Genomic DNA, 26,651 nt, shown 5'->3' on the forward strand with positions numbered 1-26,651 from the left:
GTTAGAATCATCGAATGTTGTGGTACTGTGAATTTTCGGTCTTGCTTGTTGTTCGTTTCCCTCTTACTCGGTATCCATGACTGTTTATTCCATGTACATGACGCCAGGGGGTAATTGTCTAGGATCGCCGGGTATGGAGTCGGAAAACTGTGTGGAACGTGCGTAGATCTATCTTGCCTTGCTCAACATATCACGATTGACCAATTGCGGCTCGATACCAAATTGCTGGTAGATCTGATAGTACATATGCATGGTAGTTTTGCAAGTTCGACCACCAAGAGAAGAAAAAGAGCTGTTGGCTAATTGGTGTTTGTGGCACAAGATTGTTTGTGGCGTTTGATTAGATAGCTGACGATAATCGGGATGCATGCTTGCACTTCAACTATCATGACTGACTCACCGCACTTGCCTTGATCGAGTGGGACTTGAGCAATCTGAGACTCGCGAAGCCCCTTTACTTAGTCCTGGAGAGCTAATCGGGGCACGAAGTTGTGGATTACAAGCTGCTGGCAGCTGCGTTATATGACTGGAAAATAACGGGACCCTTTCGCGTCTGATGATTGTACATAGGCTCGTTCTCACGTGAACCAGTCTGAATAGTGGCACAGCAACAAAATGACCAGGAGCCCGCCTTTCAGAAAGGCAGCGTCTGGCCTTCGTATAGTATAAAACCTGCCCATTGTCGCCGTCTTCTTTGCTCTCGATCCGAACTCATTCTCAAAAGTTTCCATTCTACACGCTTTCCACAGCACACAAAGTCAAAATCACTTTCTACTATAGGCAGCTTCCCTTACACACACAACATTACAATCTTATCATCATGCTCGCCAAGTCGACCATTACTATCATTCTGAGCTTCTGCTCTGCCCTTGGAGTCGCTACTCCCCTCCCCGTAAGTGATGATGCCCTGCTCCTTCCTACGCGGTTTCCCTTTCACTAACTCACTTTCATTTTAGATTAGCGCTGAGAACTCGGCTGCTCCTGCTGAAGTCAAGCCGCGAGCTGTCCCTCTCTACTGGGCAAACGCTCTGCTTCGCTCCGCCGAGGCCGACCAGGCCGACGAAAAGGAGAAGCGTGCCACTCCTCTCTACTGGACGGACGCACTTTATCGCAGCGCCGAAGCTGATGAGGCCAGTGAACAGGAGAAGCGCGCTACCCGCCTCTCCTGAACTGATCTCGTGATGTGTTGTCCCGATGACGAGACCAATGCAAAGCAACACAAATAACCAGAATCTTACTGTTTAGACTCGTGTTGAGTTAAAGGATGTGTTCACAATGGGGGTTTGGTGGGGAAAATACGATGAGAAGAGATCCAAGGTCACGGTGGATTGGGTGTCCAATGGACTTGCAAAGGGCAAGAAGACGGGTTCCTTGGAGGATGGAAAAATGCAGTATACGTCGATAATCATGATCTCCAAACTAAACATAATGCGAAATTAATTACAGTGATTCAGTCTCTTGCATCAGTGAACCTTTTTTTTTTTTTTTTTTTTTGGCAAGATCAAGGGATTGGCGTTGTTCACAGCGCTTGTATGACGCTAGCCGGGGCTTCGAGTAGAAGGCTAGCGACTTCAGTACTAACGATGCTTCGTCGAATGTACAAGATACTGAAACTATATGATCCGTGAAGCTAGTAAGAGTCTCTCCATGTCTCCTAAGCCCTATTGGAAGCGCCGAACACATTGATGTCACTTGTGCATCTATGGCCGTGTTGATGCTGGGTAGGCAGTTGCGAACCGCCAAGGTCCATCATGGCCAACCCCCCAACTCTTCCTTTTCTTCACTTAACACAATGTCGCTAGACCCTGTGTGCTAACTCTATTTTTCGGATGAAAGATGGCTCATGGCATTCACAGAAAGCATGGAGTACATTAACAATAGCACATTTCTCATTCGACGGACCGAAATGATCGTCTTAAGTTTATCTTCGCCGATGGTAGGGTAGGACAACGAGCAAAGGGTAAAACCCAAATCTCCATTGAATGCTCTCCGTATGCAGTCTACTGTATCCTATCTGCCCGAAATATTTGGATCTACGGTTTGATCATGAATACCCTACACTGTAGATCTAGCACACGTCTTGCGGTGCCAAATTGAGTGTTACAGGTACTGCTACGGCTATGTATGTCGGTATGTAGTTTCCATGAACGAACAGTTCCAGGTTGTTCAGGGCGCACACCATATTGTAATTTTCTTAAACCCTACTCTCGCCCTTTCCTTCTTTCACCCGCAGGCTTCAAGTCGCTCTCTTTCCACCCTTTCCTCATCTTTTCTCCCTGCCCCTAACAACAACCAACAACATCATGATAATCACCCTTAGCACCATCCAACTCATCGGCCGAGCGTGTGAATCACACAACTATCTAATATCTCTTCGTGTTAGCTTTTGGCGCTATTGCTGAGACTCCCCTCGACATTTCTTTTCCCAGAACTTCCGCCAACGTGAGGCCTGTGGTCTGCAAAATGCCTCATTCTTGGCGTACAGTCGCTCTGAGAGCTCTCGGTTTTGCCAACCTTTCCCTTGAGTTCTTGCACCGTCTCATAGAGCAACACATCTATCCGCGAATCATACTCCTGTCCCGGATAAATGCAGGGATCAAAAGATTCTTCTTGTTCTCAACAGTAATCATGGAGACAAGCCCGGGAAATGTTCAAACCCAACCAAACTCGGACTCTCTCCGCTCAAGTACTTCAGCCTCGGGCTCTGAATCCCATGATTCTGAATCCACAAGCACTTCAGCCTCGAGCTCCGGATCCCGCAGTTCTGAATCGACAAACTCTCCGCCAGCCCAAACAGATGATACCCCCACGAGCGGCGCTGAAGGACCCGCGGTGCAAGATCCGGCCGAGATGAAAATACTCTTTGGCTCTTCATCCGATTACAGTAAGAGTCTCGACGGTGAAGATAGCGAGGAGGAAAGGCCGGAGTGGGATAAAGAGGACTATCTTACACCTGGATCCGCTCAGGAGCGTGAGATGGAGGTAAGCAACTTACGATGTCATTTCTCTCCTTCTCTGGGTTGTCTCATGAGCAAGCACTGCCCAATTTGGTGCTCCAAGAGAGGAGGCACAGACACATTACTTGAAAGAGCTGTTCCAAACTCATTTATCTACCCTAATAGGCAATTTCTAACACATGTTGTTGTAGTGGTGGGAGACACACGAACACCTCAAGAGGCAGTGGAGGAAAGAACGTGCTACCAACCCCAAGTTCCGTGGACTGGCCAGGGGGCAATAGGGTGGCTCACAATGGGGACCTCGCGTTCCACGGATCAAACACAACAGCTAGACAAATGATCGCCTGCGCCCGCTGTGATGAGTTGGTGGATTAGTAAAGTGTAGCTTTTTCCTTTATCTTCAACATTTGGTTACATGAGCGATGGTTTGTAATTTAGATATCTTTACAGTTATAATATTATGTTGTGGTGAGTGAGAAGCCTATTAAATTGCGAATCAGACGCACGAAGTTTAGGGTCATTTCTACTGTACCGATTAAAAGTAAACACTCATGAATCTCTAACCAAATATGTTATTGTGCACGAGTGACACGTTGTGCAATACACGTTGTTTAATTCCAAGCCACGTGAACCACTCAATGCCATATGTGTTCGACCCCAATAAGTTTGCGCTGATATATCTTAGATCCTACTCTGTCTATTCATGTGGATCTGGGTGTGGTCTAGCGAGGGCATCTACTCACCCAGCACAGCCAGCATTCCTAAGAACGCCTCGGCTTGTCAAGCAGGTTATCAATGGGTGAGAGCACAACGGTGTCGCGGGACTCTTTGGCAAGTCGCGCAGTCAGCTGATCGCAAATTACGGCGTACCGCCGCTGCCCAGCGAAGTGGGCGCCCCATTCGGTCTACAGATTGCGGCGCGGAGATGATGGTGGGGGAAGGAAGTCAAAGTTAGGTGCATCTCTCCATCGTCGGGCGAAGAATGAGGAGTTTCGGGACCGGTTTCCGCCAATCTCCTCATCTATCCACCTGTCTAAGCGATCTCTGATATGTATCTGGGCCTTGGAAATCAAGAATGAGCGGTTCTCAGATTGTTTTCGGCTTGTCCCTTATTGGTCTGTATGGGCAGTGAGTAATCAAGACCAGCAGCACAGCCTCTCTGCCTCCACGAAGTGAGCGATAAAGTTGCAAGCTTTCGGCGCTGTCATTCTAGTGGCGCCGGCCGGTAGGTTCGGGGCCCCGCGAACCCATGCCCGAGGAACAGAGTTGCAGTGCCACTTGGCGATTGCTTGTCTGCCTTGCCTCGCATCTTTGGTGCATTTTTGTTACTGGCTGATCGTGGTCATAGCCCAGGCACGAAGGAATGGATGGACATGCTCTAGGGGAGGCGAAAATGCATGGAAGCAATCAAGCAACTCCACAGCCCTTCGATCAACCTTCTACAAAGACAGCGGGAGGGCATGTGATGTCTTAGCTGTGTCCTCCTAGCGCGCTTCTGTGCATATTCTGCCCGTTTTGGCGACTTCAGGGTCCACGAGAGTGGCCCTAAAAACCCCCTGTCAAGCTTCTGTAGCGATCCTCTAGCCTCTCGGTGGCCCAAAACAGTGGTCTCAGTTCCCCGCAAATCCCAAATAAGGTCAAGGCACTCAAGGCACACACTCTTGCATCGTCCAGCACCCAGTCACCACTGTGTCCAGCTGCCTGCTCCGCCACAATATACGGAGCACACAGCTGGAGGAATGATGTAGTAGCTAGCCCTTGTACACCAGCTGTCTCGTACATGCACGCCATCTTTTGGCCATTCACTTGGCTGTGCCGCTGACCTGCCTTTATTCTGCACAACTGTGTCGCTTACATGACAGTGACGACAATGTCTTTGCACAGAGCCACAATCATCATCATCTCACGTCGATTTGGTGGAGGATAAGGAACAAGCCCACAGCGCCCCAATAATGAGGATGGTAGTGGCACTTATCTACTACATACCTTCAGCCGCAGATAAAGAATACCTAAATTCCAACGCTCCTTCTCCAAGATATAATTCCATGTTTCGTCGACATCTAAGATTTTTGTTTCTTTAGCGACTCCAAGGAACACACTGAGGATATTGTCATAAACCTGTGTACCAATTATTCTTTTCTTCTCTTCAAACCTTTTACCTTTTATGTTGGTCTTAGGACCTGTCTCCCATCGCAACCATGACTGTCAAAGCCAATAGCGCAGACCCTACAGCAGCAGCCACCACCTCGGCTAATGGCGAAGCACCACCAGCATACACTCCCGTCGCTGGTGCACCACCACCCACGGGACCTCCAAGGCAGTTATCTGAGAAGGAGTTGGCTGCTCTAAACTCTGCCTTTTCGTCACTGAATTTACCGACCGTCGCCACCAAGGTGGATGAGGACACTTGTCTCGCCCATCTCAAGCTTCTATCGGCTTTCTATACACTGAAGGAAGATGTCGGCTATACCGACGGCCTATGGGCCATCTATGACTCTCGCGCCAACCCCAAGACCGACGCTGGTCCAGAACTCGGTGCCGAGCTCGCCAAACTGCGTGAGAAGCGATGGGCATTGTATGTCGCCAGAGCCGTCAACCGTTACGAGGCATGGTGGTACACATTTGCATCGGACCCGTTGACGCTCGCCGACATGACGCCAGACTCGGTCAAATATGCCGAATTCACCAGCTCAGATGCAGGAATGAACTGGGAGCCGCCGCGCCCGCTTCCACCATTGGGTCCGTCCATCTCGGTATCTGTTCATTAGATGTACCTGCTAACCTTGCTTCACTAGATGTCCTCATGGTCTGGCACGCACACATGCTCAACCCTCGCGACTACCTCGAAGACTGTATCCGCGCAGGTAGACGAGAATTTTGGACTGCCGGGTTACCCTGGAAGCACATCAATGAAGCCATTGATACGAATTTCAACTACAAAGTATCCGACGCTTGTATCGCAGCCTGGAAGACGGCCACTGGGCGTGAATGGGATAACATGGAGGACTCAATGACAAAGCAGATCAAGTGTCCAGCCTGCTCGGAGCGACTCTTGATTCCCTGGACGACGTGCGGCCATGCTGAAGATGACAAAGGATCGCGACCAAGCCTCGTTGGAAACGGCTACGGCGACGGCGAGTTCAAGTCTACGTGCACCAGATGCGGTACGGCCATTACTAGAGAATTTCTCGAGGCAGCCAGATTCGTCAGCGATGCTAAATTTCTCTTGGCTAAGAACCATCCCATGCCTGGTACGATTCTCTCTTATCGCACAGGAATGCCAGAGAAACTGCTGCTTCGATTCAGCAATGTCTCGACTTTGGAGCTGGGCTTTCCCAACCGTTTGATCCAGAACCACCTTCGTAGTCAACTTCTGGAGCTGATGAAGCCCGGACAGCACTTGTCTCCTGTCAATATGGACACGGTGCGGACCATGATCGAGGACGCACTCGCAGACCAGACGGTCCTCAAACGAGTTGAGAACGTCACAGGTGTTGCCGCGTTGAACCGCTATCGGCTCAGCAGAAGCTCGAGGATATATGTTCGCAAGATGATGTCGCGGTATTGGGGAAATTCTTCTCCCTTTGCCCTTGAGCTGGGCGGTGCCGTTTTGCGACAAGGCATCTTCACGGACAAGATGTACAAGGTCAGTCCAACTACTGACACATGCCCGATTGGGGCTTTGTGCTAACGTGATGACAGATTGATTGGATTCACAGTCCCGCTGCTCGCGATACCATGAAGAGACTCGTTGTCAAGTACCAGCGATTTATTCAAATCATGGCCGCCAACCCACTCAAAGTTGCAGTTCCCACGCTTGATGTAGACTTGGCTTGGCATACCCACCAGCTTAGCCCGGCCGCTTATTTGGACTTTACTTTTGCCAAGTCACAAAAGTTCATTGACCATGACGACAAAATCAACGAGGTCAAGCTTGCGTCAGCGTTCGAGTGGACCAGCAAGACTTACCAGGAAATGTTTGGTGAGGTATACAGCGAATGCACTTGCTGGTACTGCGAGACGGTCAGATCATCGCACGTGAGCTCTGTTGGAAGAGCGCTTGGCGTTTCAAAGAATGACAAGAGTAAGTCACTTCTTCACAGTATGGTCATTGTGAAATGCGATTCTGACGAGTACAGTTGTCAATGAGTTCCATGAATCTGGACGAGCAGATCTCTGTCCTCCCGACGCCTCAGCTCATATCTCTGCCCACAATGCTGTCAAGTATTACGACGAGGATCCCAAACGAGGTGACATATACAAGGCAATGCACGATGCTCAGGTGGCCAAGATGGAAGAGAACTATAGAAAGGCACAAAAAAGAGCAGAGAAAAAGGGCCGTAAGATTCCGCCTCGCGATGAGTACTACTACTATTGGGGATATCCATACATGATGTACGGACCCTGGGTGTACCCTATCTACTGGAGTCCCGGATTCTACTACTGTGACCCTGGGGTTGCAGCTGCCGGTACGGGTCATGCAGGTGCTTGTGCTGCAGGTGAGTCTTCCTAAGGAACTTTCCTAGTAGTCTTTTCAGATGCTCCATGCTTTGAGCTGAGAGATCCCTTGTCTCTTGTCAATGATGCTGATACTAGAATTACAGGTACCTGCGGTGGTGGTGCTGCTGCGGGTGCTTGTGCTGGCGCTACAGCAGGTGGGTGCGGTGCGCCAGGTGGATGCGGCGCTGGCGGTGGTGTAAGTCAAGAGAGAAAACAACCCAACTGCTTACTTGTTTGCTAATGTTTCTGAAGTGTGCAGGTGGTGGTGCAAGCGCTGGGGGAGGATGTGGTGGCGGAGGAGGAGGATGCGGAGGTGGTGGTGGTGGATGTGGCGGTGGAGGAGGCGGCGGCGTAAGTTACTACCAAACTACCCAAGTGGATTGACCTTTTACTAACAAATTCCAGTGTGGTGGTGGTGGATGCTAAGAGTTTTGAAGAGATACCCGGCCTGGTTTCGATTGGCAAGATGATTCCTTGGCGTACATCCCTTGTTCTGTCTTTCTTGCATTATACGGCTCTCTGTAGCTCAATGACTTATGAATACGTTTCAAGAATTCCTATCACGATTGTCTTCTCATATATATAACATTGCATGTCTCTTGGATGATGTTGTCGATAATCTGTCATGCTGACCTCCCTAAAACAGACGAACTGAAACATCAAACGAAGGATTAAGAAGTAAGAGAGAGAAAATGGACCCAAAAAAGGGAACGAACGGAAATCGAACACAGAAAGACTGGGAGGACGAACCCAACCACAGAGAGAGTTAGAGGTACAAGATTTCTGGGAGAGGAGTGAGAAACATTACATCACTGTCGCCTGTGGTCCGTGGGTCATCGAAAGCAAACAGTTTATTTGGAATTAGCAACCTTTGCTTCGAAGACTGATTTCCATGTGTTCATATTGCCGAAAAGTTGGGAGAATATTGTATAAGCTTTTTTACTAAAACGCCAAGAACTGGGCGCTTGCATTGGTCTTGAGCCTATTTTTTGCACCCCGACGATCCAGGAACGCGCCGGTCTATGACGCACATCATACGCATGGGGCACGAGTAAGCGGTTGATAAAGCTGAAATCATCCCCCAACCTCCCCTCGGTGTGTCTGTCTGTACATGGTAGAGACCCTCTGATTATATGAAGTTGCTCAAACCAGTTATTTACCAAAAGCATACGCTAAATCACTAGTCGCGACTTTTATCTTTATCCCTACCAATTCAATAACTACTTTGTCCAATCACTCGTCACGTGGACAGTAAAGGACTCGTAATCATGGCTGGAACAGACGAGACTGAGAAGAAGACCAAGGCTGCCGACAAGAAGCAGCAGGCGGAAGAGGAACTGCCCGCAGACGACGAGGAATACGTCGAGGGTCAGGATGATGATGCGGCTGCGGATGATGATGATGTCGAGAAAGTCACAGAGGACAAGGGCGCGGATGTTGAAGATATAGAGGAGCAGAATGGAGAGGACGCGAAGGAGGGCGAGGACAAGGCTGGTGCCGAAGAGGAGGAGCAAGAAGAGGAAAAAGAAGCAGAGGTCATTTCCGATGAAGACGAAGAGGAGGAAGAAAAGGACGAGGAAGAAGGAGACGAGGATGATAAAGGCACTAAGCGCAAGCCCTCGTCCAAATCCCAACCAGGCTCGTCCAAGAAGCAAAAGACAGCCACTTCCACCGCCACCAACGGCGGTGGCTCGTCGGCCAAGGTCGACACGTCCAAGCCCAACGCGGCCGCGGAATCGGGCACCGTGGGCTCCAAGCACGACGCGCCGCGCGACCCGGCGACGCAAGGGTCGGCGGACCGGCTGCCGCGTACCGGACAGACGGTCCACTGGAAGGCGCTGCCGGGCTATGTCGAGGGCGAGGTGGTGGAGATTTTGACCGGTGACAAGGAGGTCGAGGGCAAGTCGGTCAAGGCCACGGCCGAGGAACCGAGGATTGTGCTCAAGAGTAGCAAGTCGGGCAAGATTTGTGTGCACAAGGCTCAGGCGGTGTATTTTGATGATGAGTAAGAGAGTACGGGGAGGCAGATTACTTGCCTCTGTGGTTCAAGGCTTTTTGTTCAAAATGGTATGGAGGAGTTAATTGGGTGTTGGGTCACGGTATACCTCTGTGCAATAATATTTCTTTACATTCCTATCTTGGCTACTGGTTTCAGAAACGGATTGTCTGGGTTGATCATGACAAAGTATGACCCTCGTGATTCTGGTTGACATCTTTCTGCGTGTCAGTTGACTAGTTTGTTCCCTTTCCATGTTGCGCCGCATTCATCTCCTCCGCTCCATCGAGTCTGACAGACTATATTACGCAGATGCTCTAGTCAATCCACCAAGTGATATTCTTGCCCTCGCAATTCATGGTGCCCGTAGCTGCAACGTGGCCGCTATTGCCGAATCGTCCAACGGCACCGTCAATGAGGCCGAGAATATCCTCATTGGCAAGAGAGAATTTGAGCGGATCGCCTTGGCCAGGACCTCGACCCAGCGAAAAGTGGCACGGGTAGCCATTGATCAAGCCGCGCTTCTCGCCGACGGCGGCGCCAGTCAGGTTGACGAACCAGCTCTCGGGGTCTTGGGATACGACTGGGCATAGTTGCTGGCACTCGTCAATAGTCGGGGCGCCGGTTTGGTTCTTTTGCGCCTCCCATGTGAGCTGCTTGCAGTAGCCTGCCGGGCCTTTGGCGAGGCATGTCTGGCTTGCTGCCGTTGTCAGGGCTGCAAGATGCCCAAGGGCAAGAATGGTGTGCTTTATCATGATGAAATAGGTGATGATGCGGTGGCTGAGTAGGCTCTGTATAGCGTAATGATCTTTGAGCAGGTTGCCGTGCGTCCAAGATGTGAGGGGTACAAAGTGAGGATTTCCTGTTCGAAGAAAAAAAATCTTTTTATATCAGCCAAGAGAGGCTGATTCACTTTCTGATTCTGGTATTCACTGACATGTTTGCAAGTCATGATGAGTGGAAAGATTTGCACGAAGATGGAATCAGATGGTAAATACAAAGTCCATCGCGTAGTCTAGCAGTCACTTTTTTGGGTCATGGTTGTTTAAATTTGTGAATTATGTGTATAGCAGGAAATGGTGTTCATCAAGTGTAAAGGCTCGTTTCCTAAGCTTCGCAACTACTCTATCCGCGCTTTAATGGTCAACGCTCAGAGCGGATAATGGACTGCAGAGTGCTCGCTCATTCCACCCAATATGCAAAATCCTTGCCATCACACTTCATGTCGAACTTTACTCCATCAATCCCAAGCTTATCAAGAGGGGAAGCCCAATTGACGGCACTTTGCACCATGAGCAGGACGTCCTGCTTGGCGAGAACAATGTTCAGGGGATCGCTGGCCTTGCCCGTGAGCCGGCTCAGCGACAACTGGCACAGGCCGTTTTCGACGAGAGTTCGCTTTTCGCCAACGGCCGCACCTGTCAAGTTGAGTTGCCAGTCGCCTACATTGTTGGACACCAGTGGGCAGAGCGTCGCACAGCTGTTAAGAGACTTCCAAGGGACACTCAAGAAGACGTGATCCATAAAGTCGCCGAAAGGGTGTGGCTGACAACGGTCAGTGAACTTGTCGCCTCCACAGGACTGGGCAAGGGTGTGAGTGGCAAGGAATCCGAGAGTGAGGATCGTGTATCTCATGGTGATCGCGTAGGTAGTGATATGTGGGCTGGAAGGATGACTTGGGCGTACTTGTCTGTAGAGTGGTGGATGAAGAGGCAGTGTATAGATATTAAGTCAAGATTCCAAATGAAGACAGAACCGAAATGGCTTTTATAATACAAAGCTCAGAAGAGGAAAAATTAATTCACAGATTTATTGTACTATCGTCATGACGTTCGGAAATATATTAAGTGAATCATACCGGTAGAAGAAGCAATTCAGTTAACGCAAGTTGTTTCCATCGCTTCATCCGACAATCACTTTGCAGCATCACAACTAGTGTCACCACATGAAATACGATTGTGACAGGAGAGAGAGTCTATTGAGTATGACATCCTGGATTCTACAGGCTGTACAATTACGTGTTTTGCGGCTTCCGTCTTTCATCCACCCACTCCTAATCACGCCAGTGCGGCGGACGAGCATGTCACCAAAAGTCGCCCATTTATTCCACCCAGTAGGTAAATCGCTTGCCATCACAAGTCATTGTTCCAAACGCGCCTACGCTGCCGTCGGGGTACATGATGGACACGTTGACGGCTTCAGCCAGCATCCAGAGGAGGTTCTGCTTGACAATGACCAGGTTGTGATCGGGTTGGGGGTGGCGTGACTCTTCGGCGCTAATCGATACGCGACAGCGGCCGTCGTCAATGAGGGTGCGCCTTTCGTAACGGTTAATACCAGTCATATTTGTTTCCCAGTAGAGATCTTGTCCGTTGGCCACAGTCTCGCAAAGATGCTCGCAGTAGGTGGTGTTTCTATTCGGGGCTCCGTCGAACCTGCCCTCTGTGAGGGGTGGTGGAAGCTCGAGAATGCAATGGGGGCTAAAACCCTCGTTGCCGCAAGCATTGGCGGTGGCTCCGGTGGCAAGATAACCCAGTGTGAGGATCACGCACTTCATGATGACCGACTGGAGTTGGAGTTGGAGTCGATCGAGTGGTGATATCTCGGTTGAATTTACTTGGCCAAGGGTAATGAATTGAATGGTCTCGTCCGTTTTAGTATCTCGGTGTGAGTACTGGAGGTTGACTTTCTGGTAGATCCGTGTATCGCTTCTTCCTGATCAGTAACTCTTTGCCGGAGAGTTGTGGAGTGTTCAAGGCCGAGATTACAAAAGCATAGCAGTGATTGTTGCTCAAATAGTAGCTGAGGCTGATTGATATCCCATCGGCGCTATGACCGTGATATACACTTGAGTGAATCACAGCAACCGCAATGAAGTGATCAGATTGCAAAAGTCGACTGAATCACTTGGTTTATACTTGCGCTTCGGTACGAGATGCAGGCACGTGATGGGATGAATTGCTTATGCAATCGTTGTACATAGTCTATTGGGGAAAAGGGAGGTCTATTGTTCCCCAATGAGCTGTGCTGCCTCGAAATCATCATTGCCATTTTCCTGCAACAGTGCCTCTGCAAATGAATGATACGTCTCGATGCGCCACTTATGCCACCCACCAACTGACATCCTTTCCATCGCAAGTCATATTACCCTTTAAGAACACCCAGTCGACTCCTTCCGCTTCCGCAAAGATAATGGCACCATCCACCAGATCCAAAATGTCCTGTTTAGCAACGCGAAACTCGGGCAGGTCGTCCTGGTCCATGCTCCAGGCAAGTTTGAGACGGCAGTGATTGATATTAATGAGAGTGACATTGTTAGATGTGCCCGTAAGGTCGACGTGCCAGTCTCCGTCATGGTCGGCTATGTTTTCGCATAGCCGCTCGCAATCTGCAATCGTGCGCGTGATGTCGGCGTCGTCGATGGTTTCTACGCTTGTGATTTGGCAATAACCTTGATCGTATTTATCGCCTGCGCATATCGAGTCGGCGATTGCAATGGCGGCAAGGCACCCGATGGTGAGACTCGTGAACTTCATGGTCCTCGAATGGAATTAAACTGGTCGGAACTGGTGGTGCAAGGGCTCAAGGCCAGAAAAGAGTTTTATTCGGAATTTGGGCCTCAACAATAATAGAAACTGGCCGTTCAAGTAAAGGTATGTGCTTTTTAGTCAGTAAAATCGCCGTCAAGAGTAATTGAGAATTCGAGTCAGCCTTCTTCAAATGCGTCAGCGATCACTACTTGTAGGATATCAGGAATGATTCAGATGCATTTTTCACTTGGCTTCCACGCAGATTAAATGCATCAGATATCGCAAGGGCGATATTGAAAGCATCAAATCACTCGGGCGACGACATGGACAGTGACGGAATTTCAAACCAGGAAACTGCCCGTCGGCTTTCCTTGCAGTTGTATCACATACTCGGACACGCATTAAAACCCAGCCACCTCTTACCAAAACTGTTTGAATCATTAGAGGCGATAGCACTCTGGCACTGGACCAAAGAAAATGGTGGTCCGGCTGAACTATAAATCCCCCACATCGGAGCAGGAATCTACAACACATCACCTCCTCAATACCTGCCACAGTCTTCACTGATTTCTGTGATGAATGTCATCTAACCAAGACGACTTCTTTAAGTTGCCCATATTCAAGACAGTCGGCCAACATAAACACCAGTGATTGCATCTCCCATCCGACGTCTACAAAATGTCCAACCACGAAGGCTCTAGCCAGAGCGATGGCTGCGACAGCCATCACGGGGACTGTACGGAAGTAGAATTTGACGGAGAGTATTTCAACAGCTCCCGGTACAGCTGGGAGCACCGAGGGGACAACATTCCGTGGTGTCCGCGCGACGTCATTGAGCATCCGGGCGGGACACCCACCACGTCCTCCAAAGGCAAGGCGGATACCGAGCACAAGAAGGATGTGGCAAAGGGAAGCAGGAGCCGACAAGGAAGGAAGGACACGGCTTCAAAGTCATGAGGGAATTGAGATGAAGTCAAGCTGAGGCACATATCTCTGAGAAGAGAGCCCTTCCGGATGTTTTTCAGTCAAGCTATTCCTGAGAGACTGATGGAATTTACACTTTACGCTTGGTAAAGTTTATTCATTGCTACTGATTGTGACATGCTAGATTGTTATTCTGTGCTGTCAGAAAGCAATAGATCTCATACCTTTATTTCAATGAGCCCGAGTTGAGCATTGATGCCTTCAAATGAAGTCCATCATAATGGTCCCACGAATATGGCTTCTCCAGTTTTTCTCGGCTATGGTGCTGTGCGGTATGCTGGTGGCAAGGAGTCATTGAGTGCCAGCTTAATCTTACGAGTAAGAGTTCGGGCATGTCAAAGTCAACCAACACACACCTAAATCGTTGATGAGATGGAGAGCTACATGATATTGTAATCCTTAGCGGTACAGTTCTGGTGGTGATGATTCTGTGAAAGTGCCAGGTAGAGAATGGAGCACTTATTCCGAGAACGCGTCGGCAAATGGAATCTCGTGAATCTAGTCTGTCTGGCTGATGGCGTATATGCTGTACAGCAGGCATTTAAGCATCGACATTGGCAAAGCATCATTCTCTAATCGGCCGCGAAAGGCAGACCGAGTCGCTTTTCGTGATCTAAATTTATTATTGACCACTTTCATGATTGAACTAAGTTGATTAAATGATACCAAGTAAAGTTTGTGAGTTGTTGGATTCTTGCTAATTTCGCAGCAATTTGGATGTATACTCTGGGCCTGTAAATTAGTGGGTATCTGCCGGTATGTATGTAGGCTACAGTGCTGCATGTCAGTAGTAACAACGCTCTCGGAATATGCAACCAGATAGTCGATGAAATAATACATTGTATTCTTGATACATATTGACGAAGAGCGGGTCGCACATGGAAAAGCATGTATAAATGTGGCCCAATCTAGGAACGAAACGTCAGCATACGGAGACGGGCTGTCAGAGGTCGGGAGAGAGCAGCTCCTTTGCCGTGTGCCGACAAAGACGATTTGCTCCGTAGACATGAGCGCATCGATTATGTATGCCGATAGATCCGAAGATCCGTAGCGTTCATCTATACATATGATCAGAATGATGCAAGATCTGGATGCTTTAATAACAAGATGAATGACAGAACGCGTGAAACTGCTGGGTGGATTCGCGTTACGATGTGTCTGTTCTCTAGGATCCATATTTGGCACCAGCAATTCGATTCGGGACGACCAGAGCTTAGCAAAGCCAACCCCCACTAGCCAAGGCCCGTGCACTTCAGCTCTTTAGCAGAGGTGCCCGCTGAAATTTTCTCCTTCTGCATTGATGAATTTTTAGCATTCACCCTCATCACAAACGCAAAGCGCGTGCGACAAATCCATCGAAGAATGATGGTGATGACATGGTTTGATGTCGCGTCAACGGTAAGTGATCACCTAGGCAGTGGTCAATCGTATTGTTTCCTTTCACTGGATTCTCTCTCTCCCTCTCTATGTAGAACGCAGTAACTTGACTCCGGCTACTCGTTTTCTCCCACGAGTCCTTTTCGAAGGGTCTTGGATCAGCTTCACGTCTTGTGTCGCGGTGACAAGTTGGTTCGGTGATGGCTGCTGGCGGTGCTCTTTTGCGCTGCCAGTCGAAAGGCTGCAAAAGCAAACCATTATATCTGGGCCATCATAGTCCATGCTCATAATTCTTTATTTTAACCCACATGAGCGTGGCTCCCAGCGCTCCAACATTTCAATGTTTTTTGGACGGCTTTTTCGAAGTTTTAGTAATCATGCCCATTCCTTAGATTAGGGCCTCGCATGGATAGACCACATCTAGGTAGTCGATGCGGCTCTTTCGTCGTTCTTACTTCTATTGCCGTATTGTTGTCGTCTTACCACCATGGTGACTGTGACCGTATACCTTCAATGGACTTTTTCTTTAGCCAAGCTTGTTGCTCAGTCATCTGCAGCACCACAATCTTTCAGGCTCAAAAGCTTGTTTTGTTCTTTCTGGCCCATTCTTGATCCCGATCATGTCCGCGCAGGTCACCCGAACAGCACCACCCGCTTGCCCCCCACTTTGCTCCTCTATTCAATCGGTCCATTTGCTCCTTGGTGCCGTGCTGTTTGGGCAACGACGACGTCACACCACATGTCACAATCCAAGGTCTAGATCCCTAAACATGAAAGCTTCTGGGTGCGGATTACTAGCCAACAAACGTTGCAATTAGCTGCCAAGAACATTTTCTTTTTACTCAACACTCGTCGTATCTTAGACATAGAAATATTTATAGTTTTATTGATCAAAAGGGTATTACTCAGTTCATTCTGCGCAAAACACATACTCAACACCAAAGTTTCATGCATCTGATAGCTCGTCGTTTGTTCACGCGTTCCACCCCATCATTCCTATCTTGCGCCCGATTCTACAGCTCTGCCAACATGCCTGAGCAGTCCAAGTCGAAATGGTCTCATCTTCCGCTGAGCACCAGCGGCCCCATTGACTGCGCCGTGAGCGGAAGTGTACTTCTCAACACGCCCTACTTCAACCATGGCTCGGCACACTCTCAGCAGGAGAGGCGGGACTTCGACCTGACTGGTCTGCTCCCAGCCGGCATTCAGACGTTGGAGCAGCAGGCCAAGAGAGCATACCAACAGTACTCGTCGCGACAAGATGATTTGGCAAAGAACACATTCTTGACTTCGTTAAAGGAGCAGAACCTTGTTTTATACTACAGAGTATGTCTTTCAATGCCCACCTGCAGAACTGGGCATGGTACTGACCTCTGCCTAGCTATTGGCGGACCACCTAGATGAAATGTTCAGCATTGTATACACGCCGACAGAAGGAGATGCTATAGAGAACTTTTCGCGGCTATTTCGAAGATCCGAGGGATGCTTCCTGAACATTAATGATCTAGACCGGGTTGAACACGATCTGTCGCAATGGGGCACCGCTGATGATATTGATTATATCGTCGTGTCAGGTAAGCTTACGCGGCGCCCGCCACTCCCGGTTGGCTATCCCCCACTAAACATTTTGCAGACGGTGAAGAGATTCTCGGGATCGGAGACCAGGGCGTCGGCGGCATCCTCATCTCGAGCGCCAAACTGACGCTCACCACACTCTGCGCCGGTATCCACCCCGACCGTGCATTGCCCGTGGTACTCGACTGTGGTACGGACAATGAAAAGCTCCTCGATGATGACCTGTATCTGGGAATTAGGCAAAAGAGGGTTCGCGGTGAAAAGTACGACAAGTTTGTCGACAACTTTGTCAAGGCTGCCCGAAAGTTGTACCCAAAGGCGTATATCCATTTTGAGGACTTCGGTCTGGCAAACGGCAAGTCATGACATCACCAATCACTTGTACGAGTTGTGCTAACATCGGATCAGCTCGCCGCATTCTGGAAAACTACAGACCAGAGATTCCGTGCTTCAACGACGATGTCCAGGGCACTGGTTGCGTGACGCTTGCGGCCATCATGGCTGGTCTCCACGTCAGCAAGCAGAAGCTGGAGGATCTCAACATGATTGTCTTTGGAGCCGGAACCGCAGGTGTCGGCATTGCTGACCAGGTCAGGGACGCCATTGTTGCCTACAAGAACTGCAGCAAGGAGGATGCGGCCAAACATATCTGGTGAGTTTCCATTGATGATGTTCCGCTTTGATTGCCCATTGCTGACATCAAAAAATTACAGGCTGGTCGACAAGCCCGGCTTGCTAACCACGCAGACGGACAACCTCTCCCACGCGCAAAAGATCTACGCCAAGGACGACCCCGGATTCAGCGGCAAGGGCAACGACCTGCTCGAGGCCGTCAAGCACGTCAAGCCCAATGTACTCATTGGCACCTCGACCAAACCCAAGGCCTTCACCGAGGAGATTATCAAGGAAATGGCCAAGCACACGGACCGCCCCATAATCCTGCCGCTTTCCAACCCCACGAGACTGCACGAGGCCGTGCCCGAGGATTTGCTCAAGTGGACCGACGGCAAGGCCCTGGTCGCCACCGGCTCGCCCTTCAAACCCGTGCGCGGGCCCTGGGGCGAGGGCGGCAAGGAGATCGAGATCGAGGCCGCCGAGTGCAACAACTCGGTCGTGTTCCCCGGCATCGGCCTGGGCTCGGTGTTGTGCCGCGCCAACCGCGTCACGGACAAGATGCTCGTCGCCGCCGTCACGGGCGTCTCGGACATGAGCCCCGCGCTCGAGGATCCCAACGCGCCGCTGGTACCCGGCGTGGACAATGTTCGCGCCGTCAGCGTGCGCATCGCGCGCGAGGTCATCAAGGCTGCGGTGGACGAGGGCGTTGCTACGGAAAAGGAGATTCCGACTGACGACAAGGAATTGGATGAGTGGATCAAGGAGCAGATGTGGGATCCCGTGTATCGGCCACTGAGGCGCATCGAGCCCAAGGGCGCGAGTCGCCAGGCCAAGGCCGAGCTAAAGGTTGTAGGTAGCTTGGGCAAGGTTGAGTAGAGGGACAGGTGTTGGAAGCATATTATATTCACACGGGACTTATTATTAGTTTTAATATCTCATTGATTCGTTATCTTGTGCTGACATTAGGCTGTTGTGTATCTCTTTGTTTGTGGTTTTCTTCCCCGCTCTTCTTCCCAAGTCTCCTTTGAGACTTTCTTCCCTTCTCTCTTCTCTTTGGCTTATCGCCCATGCCTTGTGAATTTGTGAATAAGCATCCCTTGTGAATAATCATGCCTTGTGTTGTCGCTAGAATCCTCTAAACGACGATATTGTAAGAGGAGGAGGAGGAGTCCTCCATCTCCTCCAGTGCGCTGGCTCACTCCTCGACGCCAGAAACATCCATGCTGAGCATAGCCATCTTTGCCTCGACGCTGGTTCGTGCTTCGGCTAGGAAAAGCTCCATTTTTAGGACGTCCAACTTTTGCTCAAGGCTCTTGCGGGCGGCCTCGTCTTGGTGCAAAAGTTCATGGAGATTGGATGGGTCTTGTTCAGTCTCGTCGTCGTCGTCGTCGTTCTCGCCATCGTCGATGCAAGGTCGCACAATCTGCCTCTTGCCAAAGAACAAATTTCCATATTGTTGGAGCATGGCATCTACGGCGCGTACGAGCAGGCGTACGGTATTGCGATGACCGCGGATCTGGGCGTGATAGGGATCTTCCTCGCCGATAGTATCGAGGAAGTCATCAATCATGGGGATAAAGGTGTCAACCATGTAGTCTTTGCGGCTACTAGTGTCGCTGAAGAGATTGATGATGTAGTCCAAGTGGTGGTTAAAGTAGACCTCATGCGACTCGTCTTGCAATTCACATCTCTTTGAAGCCTGGTCATACATTCTTCGGATAAGAGCTCTGTGGTCTTCTCGCAGCTCGGGGACTTTCTTGATGATGTCGATGGTCACGAAAACCTGTGTCTCAAGTCCCTGGAAGGCGTTGCGACTTTTCTGAAAGGTGTGGCGGAACATCTCGTTGGCGACCTTCGTCTTGCTGATCGTTTTGTCTGTTCTTTCCACCATCAGAATCATGCGAGTCTGGATGTAGTTGTCCAGGTAACGTGCAAAGTTGACTGGCACTTCTGGTATGTCGTCAATGTCGAAGTTGTCGCTTCGAACATTTCTGAGGCACGGCATCGTCGCAGCACTCGTTGGTTAGTAGATGGTAATTGAATGTGAATGTGAAGAAGTCGTGGTGTGTGGAAAGTATCAAACAGTCGGCGTTTGCTACAGGTTTGATATTTATTGGGGGGAAGAAGGGAATTTGGAGTTGTGGTGTGGTGAGTGGAAAGTATCAAATAGTCGGCGCTTGCAATCCATTGGTGTTTAATGGAAAGAAGAAATTTTCTTGAGCACTGCGCAAGGAATGAACGTGAATCGAGTTGGGCGGTGGTTTTCTCGTTTTATTGTTCTTTCCTTGCAGCCGTGGTGTGTCTGGGAGGTTTATGACAATAACGATTGGCTACTACTAGGTAGCTCGGAATGAATGATTTCAATTGGTTCCCTGTTAACATCTATCTTGATTATTCCACATTCATAGCTTGGGATTGGTCTGAAAGTGACATTGTTTGTTGGACATCAGTATGTCTTGTACAAGTTAGTGTTTGCAAAAGTTCAGCGGCGAATCTTGACAATGTAGATACTCACAGTTGTGTGCATTGTTCATGGTTCGATACAGGACACTCCCAATTCTGTCGTTCAGCATCTGTTGCGAATGTTTTCTCCTACTCTATAACCACAATCTCCCGCGCTCATTCTTCGTCGACCAGATACATCCACGCCCACACGCGCTTAGCAATATCAAGAGGGGCAGTGATCCCGATCCTGAATTCCGTTGCGTCCTCAAAAGTACCAAGCATGTCAATCTGCCTCTCGAGTTCGTTTCCACTTAATACAGGCAGGAGAAGATTGGTTTTGTATATGCAGGAGCGTCGATTATGTGTGATGCTGATATTGATGGTCGTGACGCCATCTAATTGAGCAACCAGGTGGCAAGCCCCCTCATAAGTCTCTGTAGTGACTTCAAAGCCGACCACGGGCATATGAAAAGGATCTACGCAACAAGGAGCCCGATTTGGAACGACCATGGGGATCTTGTTGTGGCGCTGCATGATGAAATTCTGCAATGTGAAAATGTTTATAGTCAGAATCGATCGGGTATAGTATAGCAATCACAATGATTTGAATACAGAGAGGAGATTAGCGGAATAGAAGAATTTTTCTTGTAAAAGATCATTGAAAAGAAGAATGAAAGGCAGAAGCCGGCGGACATTGTTCAGAGACGGCAATTTCGTTCATCAGTGTTGATCAGTCGCAGTAGGCGCGGAATGCAAATCAACATTGCATCACTGCACTTGAGGATAGTAGGGGAGGTGCTCTGTTGGAAATGATACACGGTATTACTCCTTGATCAGAAGGGGCTACCTAGTGTCAAGTATGTATTTCCCCAATTCCGTCTCTTTTCTGGTTCTCTGGTTCCTTCCTGTTCTCTAGAGATTCTGTACCGTAGCTCAAGATCACTGAAAAGGGCCACAGCCTTTGCGAAAACCTGCACTGTTGTACCTGGGTTAGATTTGAAGGCATCTAGATCCATGGAATAAGGCCGCTTACATTTGTCTCGATTTTCGTGATGAGATGATTGCAATGCTTATAGCCCCTAGGCGTTAATGCCGTTCTCCACAATCATTCTTCTTGTAGGCTGTCTCTGTCAGATCCCGCGGCCAGATCGACGCTTCTTCTGCTTCTTTGTGTGGCTTCTCGTGCGTGGTCGATGTCGCGGTTCAGGTGTTGGAGTGCCTTGTTGCAAGTATTGCTCGTCTCTGAAGGAACGTTGGTTGTAAAGGAGACGACGAACTTTGACGGGATTGTTGTTCTCAATCTCCACGTCCACAGGATTAATAGCAATCCAGCCTTTGCGGATGACTTTGCCACTTCCGGAGATGGTCAAGCGATAGGAATCTCCATGCTTGAATTGGTTCAAAATACAAAGCATACGGGCGGCAGACAGTGCAGTAAAATTGAGAGACTCGCCAGTAAGCCAGGACTTCGAGTCAATGATGAACTTCTCTGCGCGGGAAAAAGCGTCAATGACGGCTATGCAGGCATGAACATCACGTGTAGTAACAGTGGTCTCTACATCGCCAACGAAGTCGTCGGCCCAAAGTTCAACTTTCCCAAAGTACTTTCGCGCGGTTTCCAGTAATGCAGGGGCTTCTGCGTGCTTGGGGCGAATTGGGTTGAATATGTTGGGCGTGCCGTATCGCGAAGGTGAACGTAGTTGGGAACGGAGTGATGATCTTCGCTTGCGGGGCATCTTCAAACTGTCAACTGGAAGATGTGAGAAGTGATGTCTGTTAGATTGGATGAATGGCAACAAACAGAATAATTAGTAGCTCGTGGGGAAAATTGTTGGTTGCACAGATCAAAAAGTACTGAGGTCCATAGTCTTTGGAGAACACACAAGGGAAGGAGGGGCAGGAAGGGCTGGTTCTCTCTTATATCAACGTTTTACAATGCTCAGCGAACATCTGTCAGTGACTGCATCTGAAGTCCCATCCTCTCTCTCTTTTCTGGATCTATCTTCAAGTCTCAAAAGTGGCCTAGAATTGCCTATTGCATCTAGAGGCTTCTTGTATCCGTTCTCCCCAACCATTCCCCTTGAATATTCCCTGTTGTAGAGTCTCATCTCTGGCTTAGCAATCGCTTTTGGAATGCTGACCATCTCGTTAATGTCTGGTATCGTAGCTTGAGTCGGGGTGGTTGGTTCGGGAAGTCGGCCTTGATTCGCTTGCTGTTTGTCAGGCTCAAGACTCTGAGGTGTCACTGTCCTCTCCACCAGTGTCCTCAGACTCCTCCTTCTTTGTAGTGAGCTTGATCATATCCCAGCCCTTGGAAACGACATCGTGACTGCCGGAAGTGGTCAATGATGCTGAGCATGCGATCAGAATATCTTGCTTGAACATTGAGGCTATCAACTATTCCAAGACCTTCGAAAACATTCGAATAGATCGAGAAACTCTCGGCGCCAGCAAAGGCACGAACGACAGCGGCACAAGCATCGGGATTGGTTGTGATAATGGTTGTCTCTGCAGTTCCCACGAAGTCGTCAACCGACAGGCCGTCATCATCGGAGTGCTTTCGCTTAGTGCCCGGCATTGTAGAGTTTTGTATGGGTTGATAACGGTGAGTCGAGTGAGTGTTGAGAAATGGTGTTGATCAAAGTTGGTGGGAAGAGAGTGATGTACTTTGATGCTGGCAGTCTGAAGGGGAAGCCGAAGACGAGTCACTCGTGGCGTTGAAGGCAAAAGTAACAAGCAGAATTGCTTGGGCGTAGGAATATCTTGAGGCAGAAGTCAAAGATAATCGGCTTAGATTGATGATCTGGGTAAGAAGGCAAGAGCAGCTGCGGATTTTCTTTTTTCAATATGGTGAGATTTCACAATGATCAACGACTAAGAAAGAATCAATGCGTCTGCTAGCCCTCTCTATTCTCCAGGCCTATTTTCAAGTCTCAAAACTGGCCCGGGAATTGGCTGCTGCATATCGAGGTTTCTTGTATCCCTTCTTACTAACAATTTCTTCATCACTGCTTGAACCCTCTTGTGTATTGGTGTTGTCTACAGCCTTGTTTTCACCATCTCCTCCACAGGCGCCATCATGAACCTAGGCTCTGTTGTTCTTTGTGTTCTCGCCTTGTCCAAAGGCAGGGATTGAGTATAGGTCGGGACTCTCGAACCCGCCGTCGTCTGCTTTAACCCTCGTTTCATCGGATATGGAGAGAATGTCATTGCCCATGACTTCGTTCGAGCCGTCCAGAGTCTCGCTGCCATGTGCCTCATTCGAGCCGCCTTGAGTCTTGCCTAGAAGTCTCTCGACGTTGTCCTGATCGGAACACCCGAGGAAATTCCAACCCCTTCTCATTCTGTTATCCCTGCCAATGATATTCAATTCGAATTTGGCTGCGTGAGGGCAGCTGCCGACCATCCGAAGAGTGTCGAAGGGTGAAGTCAGACGAATGTGTATAGACTGTTTACCATCATGCCTGCCGTCCCGATCGAAGACATAGACTTGGACGTCAAAGATGTCGGCATCGGAAAAGGCGCGCATAGCGTCTGCGCAAGTTTGGCCATCTTCTAGGTTCATGGTCACTTTCACCTGGCCTGGCCTTTGCGTCAGGGTGGGCAGCATCGTGAGTCTGTCTTGTGGATAAAAATCGATATAATTATCAATGGGTGATCAATGTGGAGATATTTGGTAGTACTGGTGCAATTGAATAGCCAAATGATTCATGTGAAGGTGGAAGAAGTATCTTTTGTGACGAGAGACAAATTCTAGTTGGACAGGCGGCACATGGCAAAGATGTAAACAACTGCAATGCTTCAAGGCGTGCGGGTGTTTTGATTCATGAGGGAAAGAGCACTCCTTGTTTGGAGCTGAGTTACCGAAAGGCTTGGTGATCAGAAGTAACTAGCGACAACTGGCCATTTACTCCTTCTTGGGCGCTCTGACTCTTTTCTGGTGTTTCTCCACGTCGCAGCCCGGTATTTCTGATGATGGCAGTGACATTCGTGATTTTCTGGACGAAGTTGCGCCTCGGTACATTTCTCCTCCGGTGATCAATCATTCTTCTTAGTGACTATTCCACCTCCCTTTTGATACCCGGTCGATCTTCGCGCTTGACTGTATTCTCACGAACGCCCTTGACTCGCTTTCTGCGATGCTCCTCGGATCCTTCATTTGTGACACTGTTTCCATCGCGATTGGTACCCTCTTCCACTTTGGTCTTACTGCTAGCGACACTGTCCTCGTCTATGTTGTCTTTGGCGCTGTCTCCGACAGAACACATCGCAACCCAGCCTCGTCGAATGGCATCGTGGCTGCCGTAGATTGTCAATTTGTACTCATCAGCCCCACGAAAGTTTTTCAAAATGTTGACCATGCTGCTGGCAGTCGTCGCAAAGCGGTCGAGCACGTCGATTGGGAGGAGCACGCCATGATCTCGTACGGCGTAAACTTGGTAACCAGTAGCGTCGGAGAAGGCGCGGATGACTTTGGCCGTGACTTTGGAAGTACACGCGACAATGGTGGTCTCAGCCTCGGTGTCAACGTCTTGGATTGACGAGTCATTCGTACGCTTTCTCTTCTGTCCCGGCATGATGAGATACAGGTGATAGTAGATAAGAAAGGAAAGTTGATGGATAGTAGAGATGGGCTGAGTGTGTGAAATTAAGGCAGGCCAGGTAGGTATCTCTGCTCTGGTCAGCATCAGAGAGCCAAAATAGTTACTTGACGTGGGAAATTTACGATTTTCACGAAGGGTCTGATTCTGGACGAAGTGGACTTGACAAAGAAGTCACTTGTTTACTGCAGCTTTGGAAGGAGTGTCATCATCTTAGGTGGGGTAGAAAGAAGAATTGCTCTTTTGAAAAGTTTCGTTGAAGATCTCCACTACCTGCAGCAACTGGCAAGAACCATTTCTCTGTCTTCTACTGTTTCTTGCCGAGTGTTCTAGGTTTCCGCCTCTTGCATCGGAATCGCTATTGAAGGCAATCGTTTCCTTAGGAAACTACATTATGTCACGGGTCAGTCTCGTCTTGATTGGAACGAATGAGATGTGAATTCTTACTCTTGCCTGATTTGTCCGCTCCTTGAAGTCTCTGGATCGAGATCTGGGTTGGGTTTGTCTCTTTCTTCTCTTGCCGATAAGAATCATGACTTGCCCTTCTCGGCCACGTTCTTCTCCTATTCAATGGTGCGCTGACCCGAAAAGTCGGCAGTTTCGAGTGTGATCCGGTTTTCAACGTCTATCTCGTCCTCAAGCTCTTTGAGAGCGCGGTCGCAGAGATACTTGGGCGCAGCAATGGCGAGGTAAAAGAATTCGCCGCCATTTCGGTAGCAGTCGAATCCCAAGACCTTGATCAAGGCGTCGGCGCCGCGTGAGTGCATGCTGAGAGCATCGGCGATATTAGGGCGACCATCCCGATCGCAGCGCCAGATATCCATGTTGAAGTGACTGGCGTTGGAAAAGGCTTTAATGACCGTGAGGCAGGTGTCGGGGTCGTGGAAGACCATTTTTGCAAACATGGGGCGATAGACTTCTGTAAAGCGAAAGCGGTCGTGGCCTTGCTCCTCCATGCCTGCCATTTCAAGGTCTTTGCAGATGCAATTGGCATAAAAAGCTGGAATGCGTTAAGTTGAAAAATGTGAAATGATTGGCAACGAGGTAGCGGACTTAAATAGGACTGGACTTGCGAACGGTCAAATAAAAATTGGAAATGGGTTGTCCGTGAAATGGGGAAACCGCAGAAACGAGTCGGCCAGCGCAGGCATTCAAGTCGGGATATCTGATCTGGAGCTAAAAGGTCTGTAGTATTTGAAAAAAGAGAAAAGGAAAATTGCTTTCCACACCAGGCCCGGGAAGCGAAAAGATAAATAAACATTAAATGACTTTTCTTACCAAATATCCTCAAGAATTAAGAATAGTTCACTGGTGGTTACATAGTGATAGGATGCTACGCAAAAATAAAGAACCATATGTCTTTAACAAAAGCATCTATTCTCTTGGGGAGAAAAAAAGAGCAACTGAACCAGACCTTCTGGGTCGTCAGGAGAACTTGGATTTCTTTACTTACAGGTTTTGTTTTGTTTGTTTTGCTTTTTTTTTTTGGTCCCCTTTAATTGTGTAAGATCAGAGTTCCTTTAAATCGCCATATATCGTAAGTCCATGTGTTAGTAGGATGTGATAGCATAGCTGTTATTTTGTTCAAATCTCAGTCCTGGGAGTAGGTTAGCAATCTGTCGTGCAAGTCTGAGGGAGCTTCGCGCTCTCCTGACTGAGCCATCAGGTCTGAATTCTGTTGCTTTCTGGTTGGAAAACAAGCCGATTATCGCCGTTCATGTGGCCTCTGTTTCGCCCTCAATTCGCACAAAGAACTGGGCGTTTGTATCGCTGCACGGTGGCCAATGTCTGGAAGAATTTCCTCGCACCAGTTGAACCGTGACTTTGGATCCTCTGGACAGGGCAGTCGATGTGGTTGGTACCGAGAACACTGTGATGTGCCCATGCCTTTAATGATGGGTTGATTTCATTAATTCATTTATAAATGTTACCTTTGGACATTCTCCAGGTTTGTCATTTCTGGACATACGAGCAAGACTTGTTAGGAGGCCATTCACAAGGTTAGATGTCCTTGGGGCCGGAAGTGTACCCAGCAATCCTTTGATTTCTTTGTATTAGTCTACAGACTTAT

The 26,651-nt window shown here is 49.1% G+C and overlaps 16 protein-coding genes across 16 annotated transcripts; 6 read left to right on the forward strand and 10 right to left on the reverse strand.

Moving 5' to 3' along the window:
* Positions 1 to 820: 820 nt before the first annotated feature.
* Positions 821 to 1,169, forward strand: PFICI_13529 (uncharacterized protein; the record flags this gene model as incomplete). The annotated part of the gene is made up of 2 exons (XM_007842110.1): positions 821 to 892; positions 957 to 1,169. The coding sequence occupies 2 exons, from the start codon at positions 821 to 823 to the stop codon at positions 1,167 to 1,169; spliced, it is 285 nt and encodes a 94-aa protein (XP_007840301.1).
* A 1,459-nt stretch (positions 1,170 to 2,628) lies between these two features.
* Positions 2,629 to 3,238, forward strand: PFICI_13530 (uncharacterized protein; the record flags this gene model as incomplete). Its single annotated transcript, XM_007842111.1, has 2 exons — positions 2,629 to 2,982; positions 3,149 to 3,238. The coding sequence occupies 2 exons, from the start codon at positions 2,629 to 2,631 to the stop codon at positions 3,236 to 3,238; spliced, it is 444 nt and encodes a 147-aa protein (XP_007840302.1).
* A 1,917-nt stretch (positions 3,239 to 5,155) lies between these two features.
* Positions 5,156 to 7,883, forward strand: PFICI_13531 (uncharacterized protein; the record flags this gene model as incomplete). The annotated part of the gene is made up of 7 exons (XM_007842112.1): positions 5,156 to 5,696; positions 5,753 to 6,603; positions 6,660 to 7,041; positions 7,097 to 7,456; positions 7,562 to 7,653; positions 7,710 to 7,808; positions 7,863 to 7,883. 7 exons carry the CDS (start codon positions 5,156 to 5,158, stop codon positions 7,881 to 7,883), a joined length of 2,346 nt encoding a protein of 781 aa, XP_007840303.1.
* An 842-nt stretch (positions 7,884 to 8,725) lies between these two features.
* PFICI_13532 (uncharacterized protein) lies at positions 8,726 to 9,466 on the forward strand (the record flags this gene model as incomplete). The annotated part of the gene is made up of 1 exon (XM_007842113.1): positions 8,726 to 9,466. The coding sequence occupies one exon, from the start codon at positions 8,726 to 8,728 to the stop codon at positions 9,464 to 9,466; it is 741 nt and encodes a 246-aa protein (XP_007840304.1).
* Positions 9,467 to 9,770: 304 nt separating this feature from the next.
* Positions 9,771 to 10,208, reverse strand: PFICI_13533 (uncharacterized protein; the record flags this gene model as incomplete). The annotated part of the gene is made up of 1 exon (XM_007842114.1): positions 9,771 to 10,208. One exon carries the CDS (start codon positions 10,206 to 10,208, stop codon positions 9,771 to 9,773), a length of 438 nt encoding a protein of 145 aa, XP_007840305.1.
* A 427-nt stretch (positions 10,209 to 10,635) lies between these two features.
* On the reverse strand, positions 10,636 to 11,088 carry PFICI_13534 (uncharacterized protein; the record flags this gene model as incomplete). Its single annotated transcript, XM_007842115.1, has 1 exon — positions 10,636 to 11,088. One exon carries the CDS (start codon positions 11,086 to 11,088, stop codon positions 10,636 to 10,638), a length of 453 nt encoding a protein of 150 aa, XP_007840306.1.
* A 466-nt stretch (positions 11,089 to 11,554) lies between these two features.
* On the reverse strand, positions 11,555 to 12,010 carry PFICI_13535 (uncharacterized protein; the record flags this gene model as incomplete). The annotated part of the gene is made up of 1 exon (XM_007842116.1): positions 11,555 to 12,010. The coding sequence occupies one exon, from the start codon at positions 12,008 to 12,010 to the stop codon at positions 11,555 to 11,557; it is 456 nt and encodes a 151-aa protein (XP_007840307.1).
* Positions 12,011 to 12,554: 544 nt separating this feature from the next.
* Positions 12,555 to 12,989, reverse strand: PFICI_13536 (uncharacterized protein; the record flags this gene model as incomplete). The annotated part of the gene is made up of 1 exon (XM_007842117.1): positions 12,555 to 12,989. One exon carries the CDS (start codon positions 12,987 to 12,989, stop codon positions 12,555 to 12,557), a length of 435 nt encoding a protein of 144 aa, XP_007840308.1.
* Positions 12,990 to 13,661: 672 nt separating this feature from the next.
* Positions 13,662 to 13,940, forward strand: PFICI_13537 (uncharacterized protein; the record flags this gene model as incomplete). The annotated part of the gene is made up of 1 exon (XM_007842118.1): positions 13,662 to 13,940. The coding sequence occupies one exon, from the start codon at positions 13,662 to 13,664 to the stop codon at positions 13,938 to 13,940; it is 279 nt and encodes a 92-aa protein (XP_007840309.1).
* A 2,433-nt stretch (positions 13,941 to 16,373) lies between these two features.
* Positions 16,374 to 18,410, forward strand: PFICI_13538 (uncharacterized protein; the record flags this gene model as incomplete). Its single annotated transcript, XM_007842119.1, has 5 exons — positions 16,374 to 16,670; positions 16,726 to 16,918; positions 16,978 to 17,262; positions 17,328 to 17,571; positions 17,633 to 18,410. 5 exons carry the CDS (start codon positions 16,374 to 16,376, stop codon positions 18,408 to 18,410), a joined length of 1,797 nt encoding a protein of 598 aa, XP_007840310.1.
* Positions 18,411 to 18,729: 319 nt separating this feature from the next.
* On the reverse strand, positions 18,730 to 19,539 carry PFICI_13539 (uncharacterized protein; the record flags this gene model as incomplete). The annotated part of the gene is made up of 1 exon (XM_007842120.1): positions 18,730 to 19,539. The coding sequence occupies one exon, from the start codon at positions 19,537 to 19,539 to the stop codon at positions 18,730 to 18,732; it is 810 nt and encodes a 269-aa protein (XP_007840311.1).
* A 1,570-nt stretch (positions 19,540 to 21,109) lies between these two features.
* PFICI_13540 (uncharacterized protein) lies at positions 21,110 to 21,715 on the reverse strand (the record flags this gene model as incomplete). The annotated part of the gene is made up of 1 exon (XM_007842121.1): positions 21,110 to 21,715. The coding sequence occupies one exon, from the start codon at positions 21,713 to 21,715 to the stop codon at positions 21,110 to 21,112; it is 606 nt and encodes a 201-aa protein (XP_007840312.1).
* Positions 21,716 to 22,205: 490 nt separating this feature from the next.
* Positions 22,206 to 22,557, reverse strand: PFICI_13541 (uncharacterized protein; the record flags this gene model as incomplete). Its single annotated transcript, XM_007842122.1, has 2 exons — positions 22,206 to 22,330; positions 22,389 to 22,557. The coding sequence occupies 2 exons, from the start codon at positions 22,555 to 22,557 to the stop codon at positions 22,206 to 22,208; spliced, it is 294 nt and encodes a 97-aa protein (XP_007840313.1).
* Positions 22,558 to 23,064: 507 nt separating this feature from the next.
* Positions 23,065 to 23,589, reverse strand: PFICI_13542 (uncharacterized protein; the record flags this gene model as incomplete). The annotated part of the gene is made up of 1 exon (XM_007842123.1): positions 23,065 to 23,589. The coding sequence occupies one exon, from the start codon at positions 23,587 to 23,589 to the stop codon at positions 23,065 to 23,067; it is 525 nt and encodes a 174-aa protein (XP_007840314.1).
* A 448-nt stretch (positions 23,590 to 24,037) lies between these two features.
* Positions 24,038 to 24,556, reverse strand: PFICI_13543 (uncharacterized protein; the record flags this gene model as incomplete). The annotated part of the gene is made up of 1 exon (XM_007842124.1): positions 24,038 to 24,556. The coding sequence occupies one exon, from the start codon at positions 24,554 to 24,556 to the stop codon at positions 24,038 to 24,040; it is 519 nt and encodes a 172-aa protein (XP_007840315.1).
* Positions 24,557 to 25,143: 587 nt separating this feature from the next.
* On the reverse strand, positions 25,144 to 25,545 carry PFICI_13544 (uncharacterized protein; the record flags this gene model as incomplete). Its single annotated transcript, XM_007842125.1, has 1 exon — positions 25,144 to 25,545. One exon carries the CDS (start codon positions 25,543 to 25,545, stop codon positions 25,144 to 25,146), a length of 402 nt encoding a protein of 133 aa, XP_007840316.1.
* Positions 25,546 to 26,651: the final 1,106 nt, after the last annotated feature.

Source organism: Pestalotiopsis fici (assembly GCF_000516985.1).
Source record: "Pestalotiopsis fici W106-1 unplaced genomic scaffold PFICI_Scf_11, whole genome shotgun sequence".
NCBI classification, from domain to species: domain Eukaryota; kingdom Fungi; phylum Ascomycota; class Sordariomycetes; order Amphisphaeriales; family Sporocadaceae; genus Pestalotiopsis; species Pestalotiopsis fici.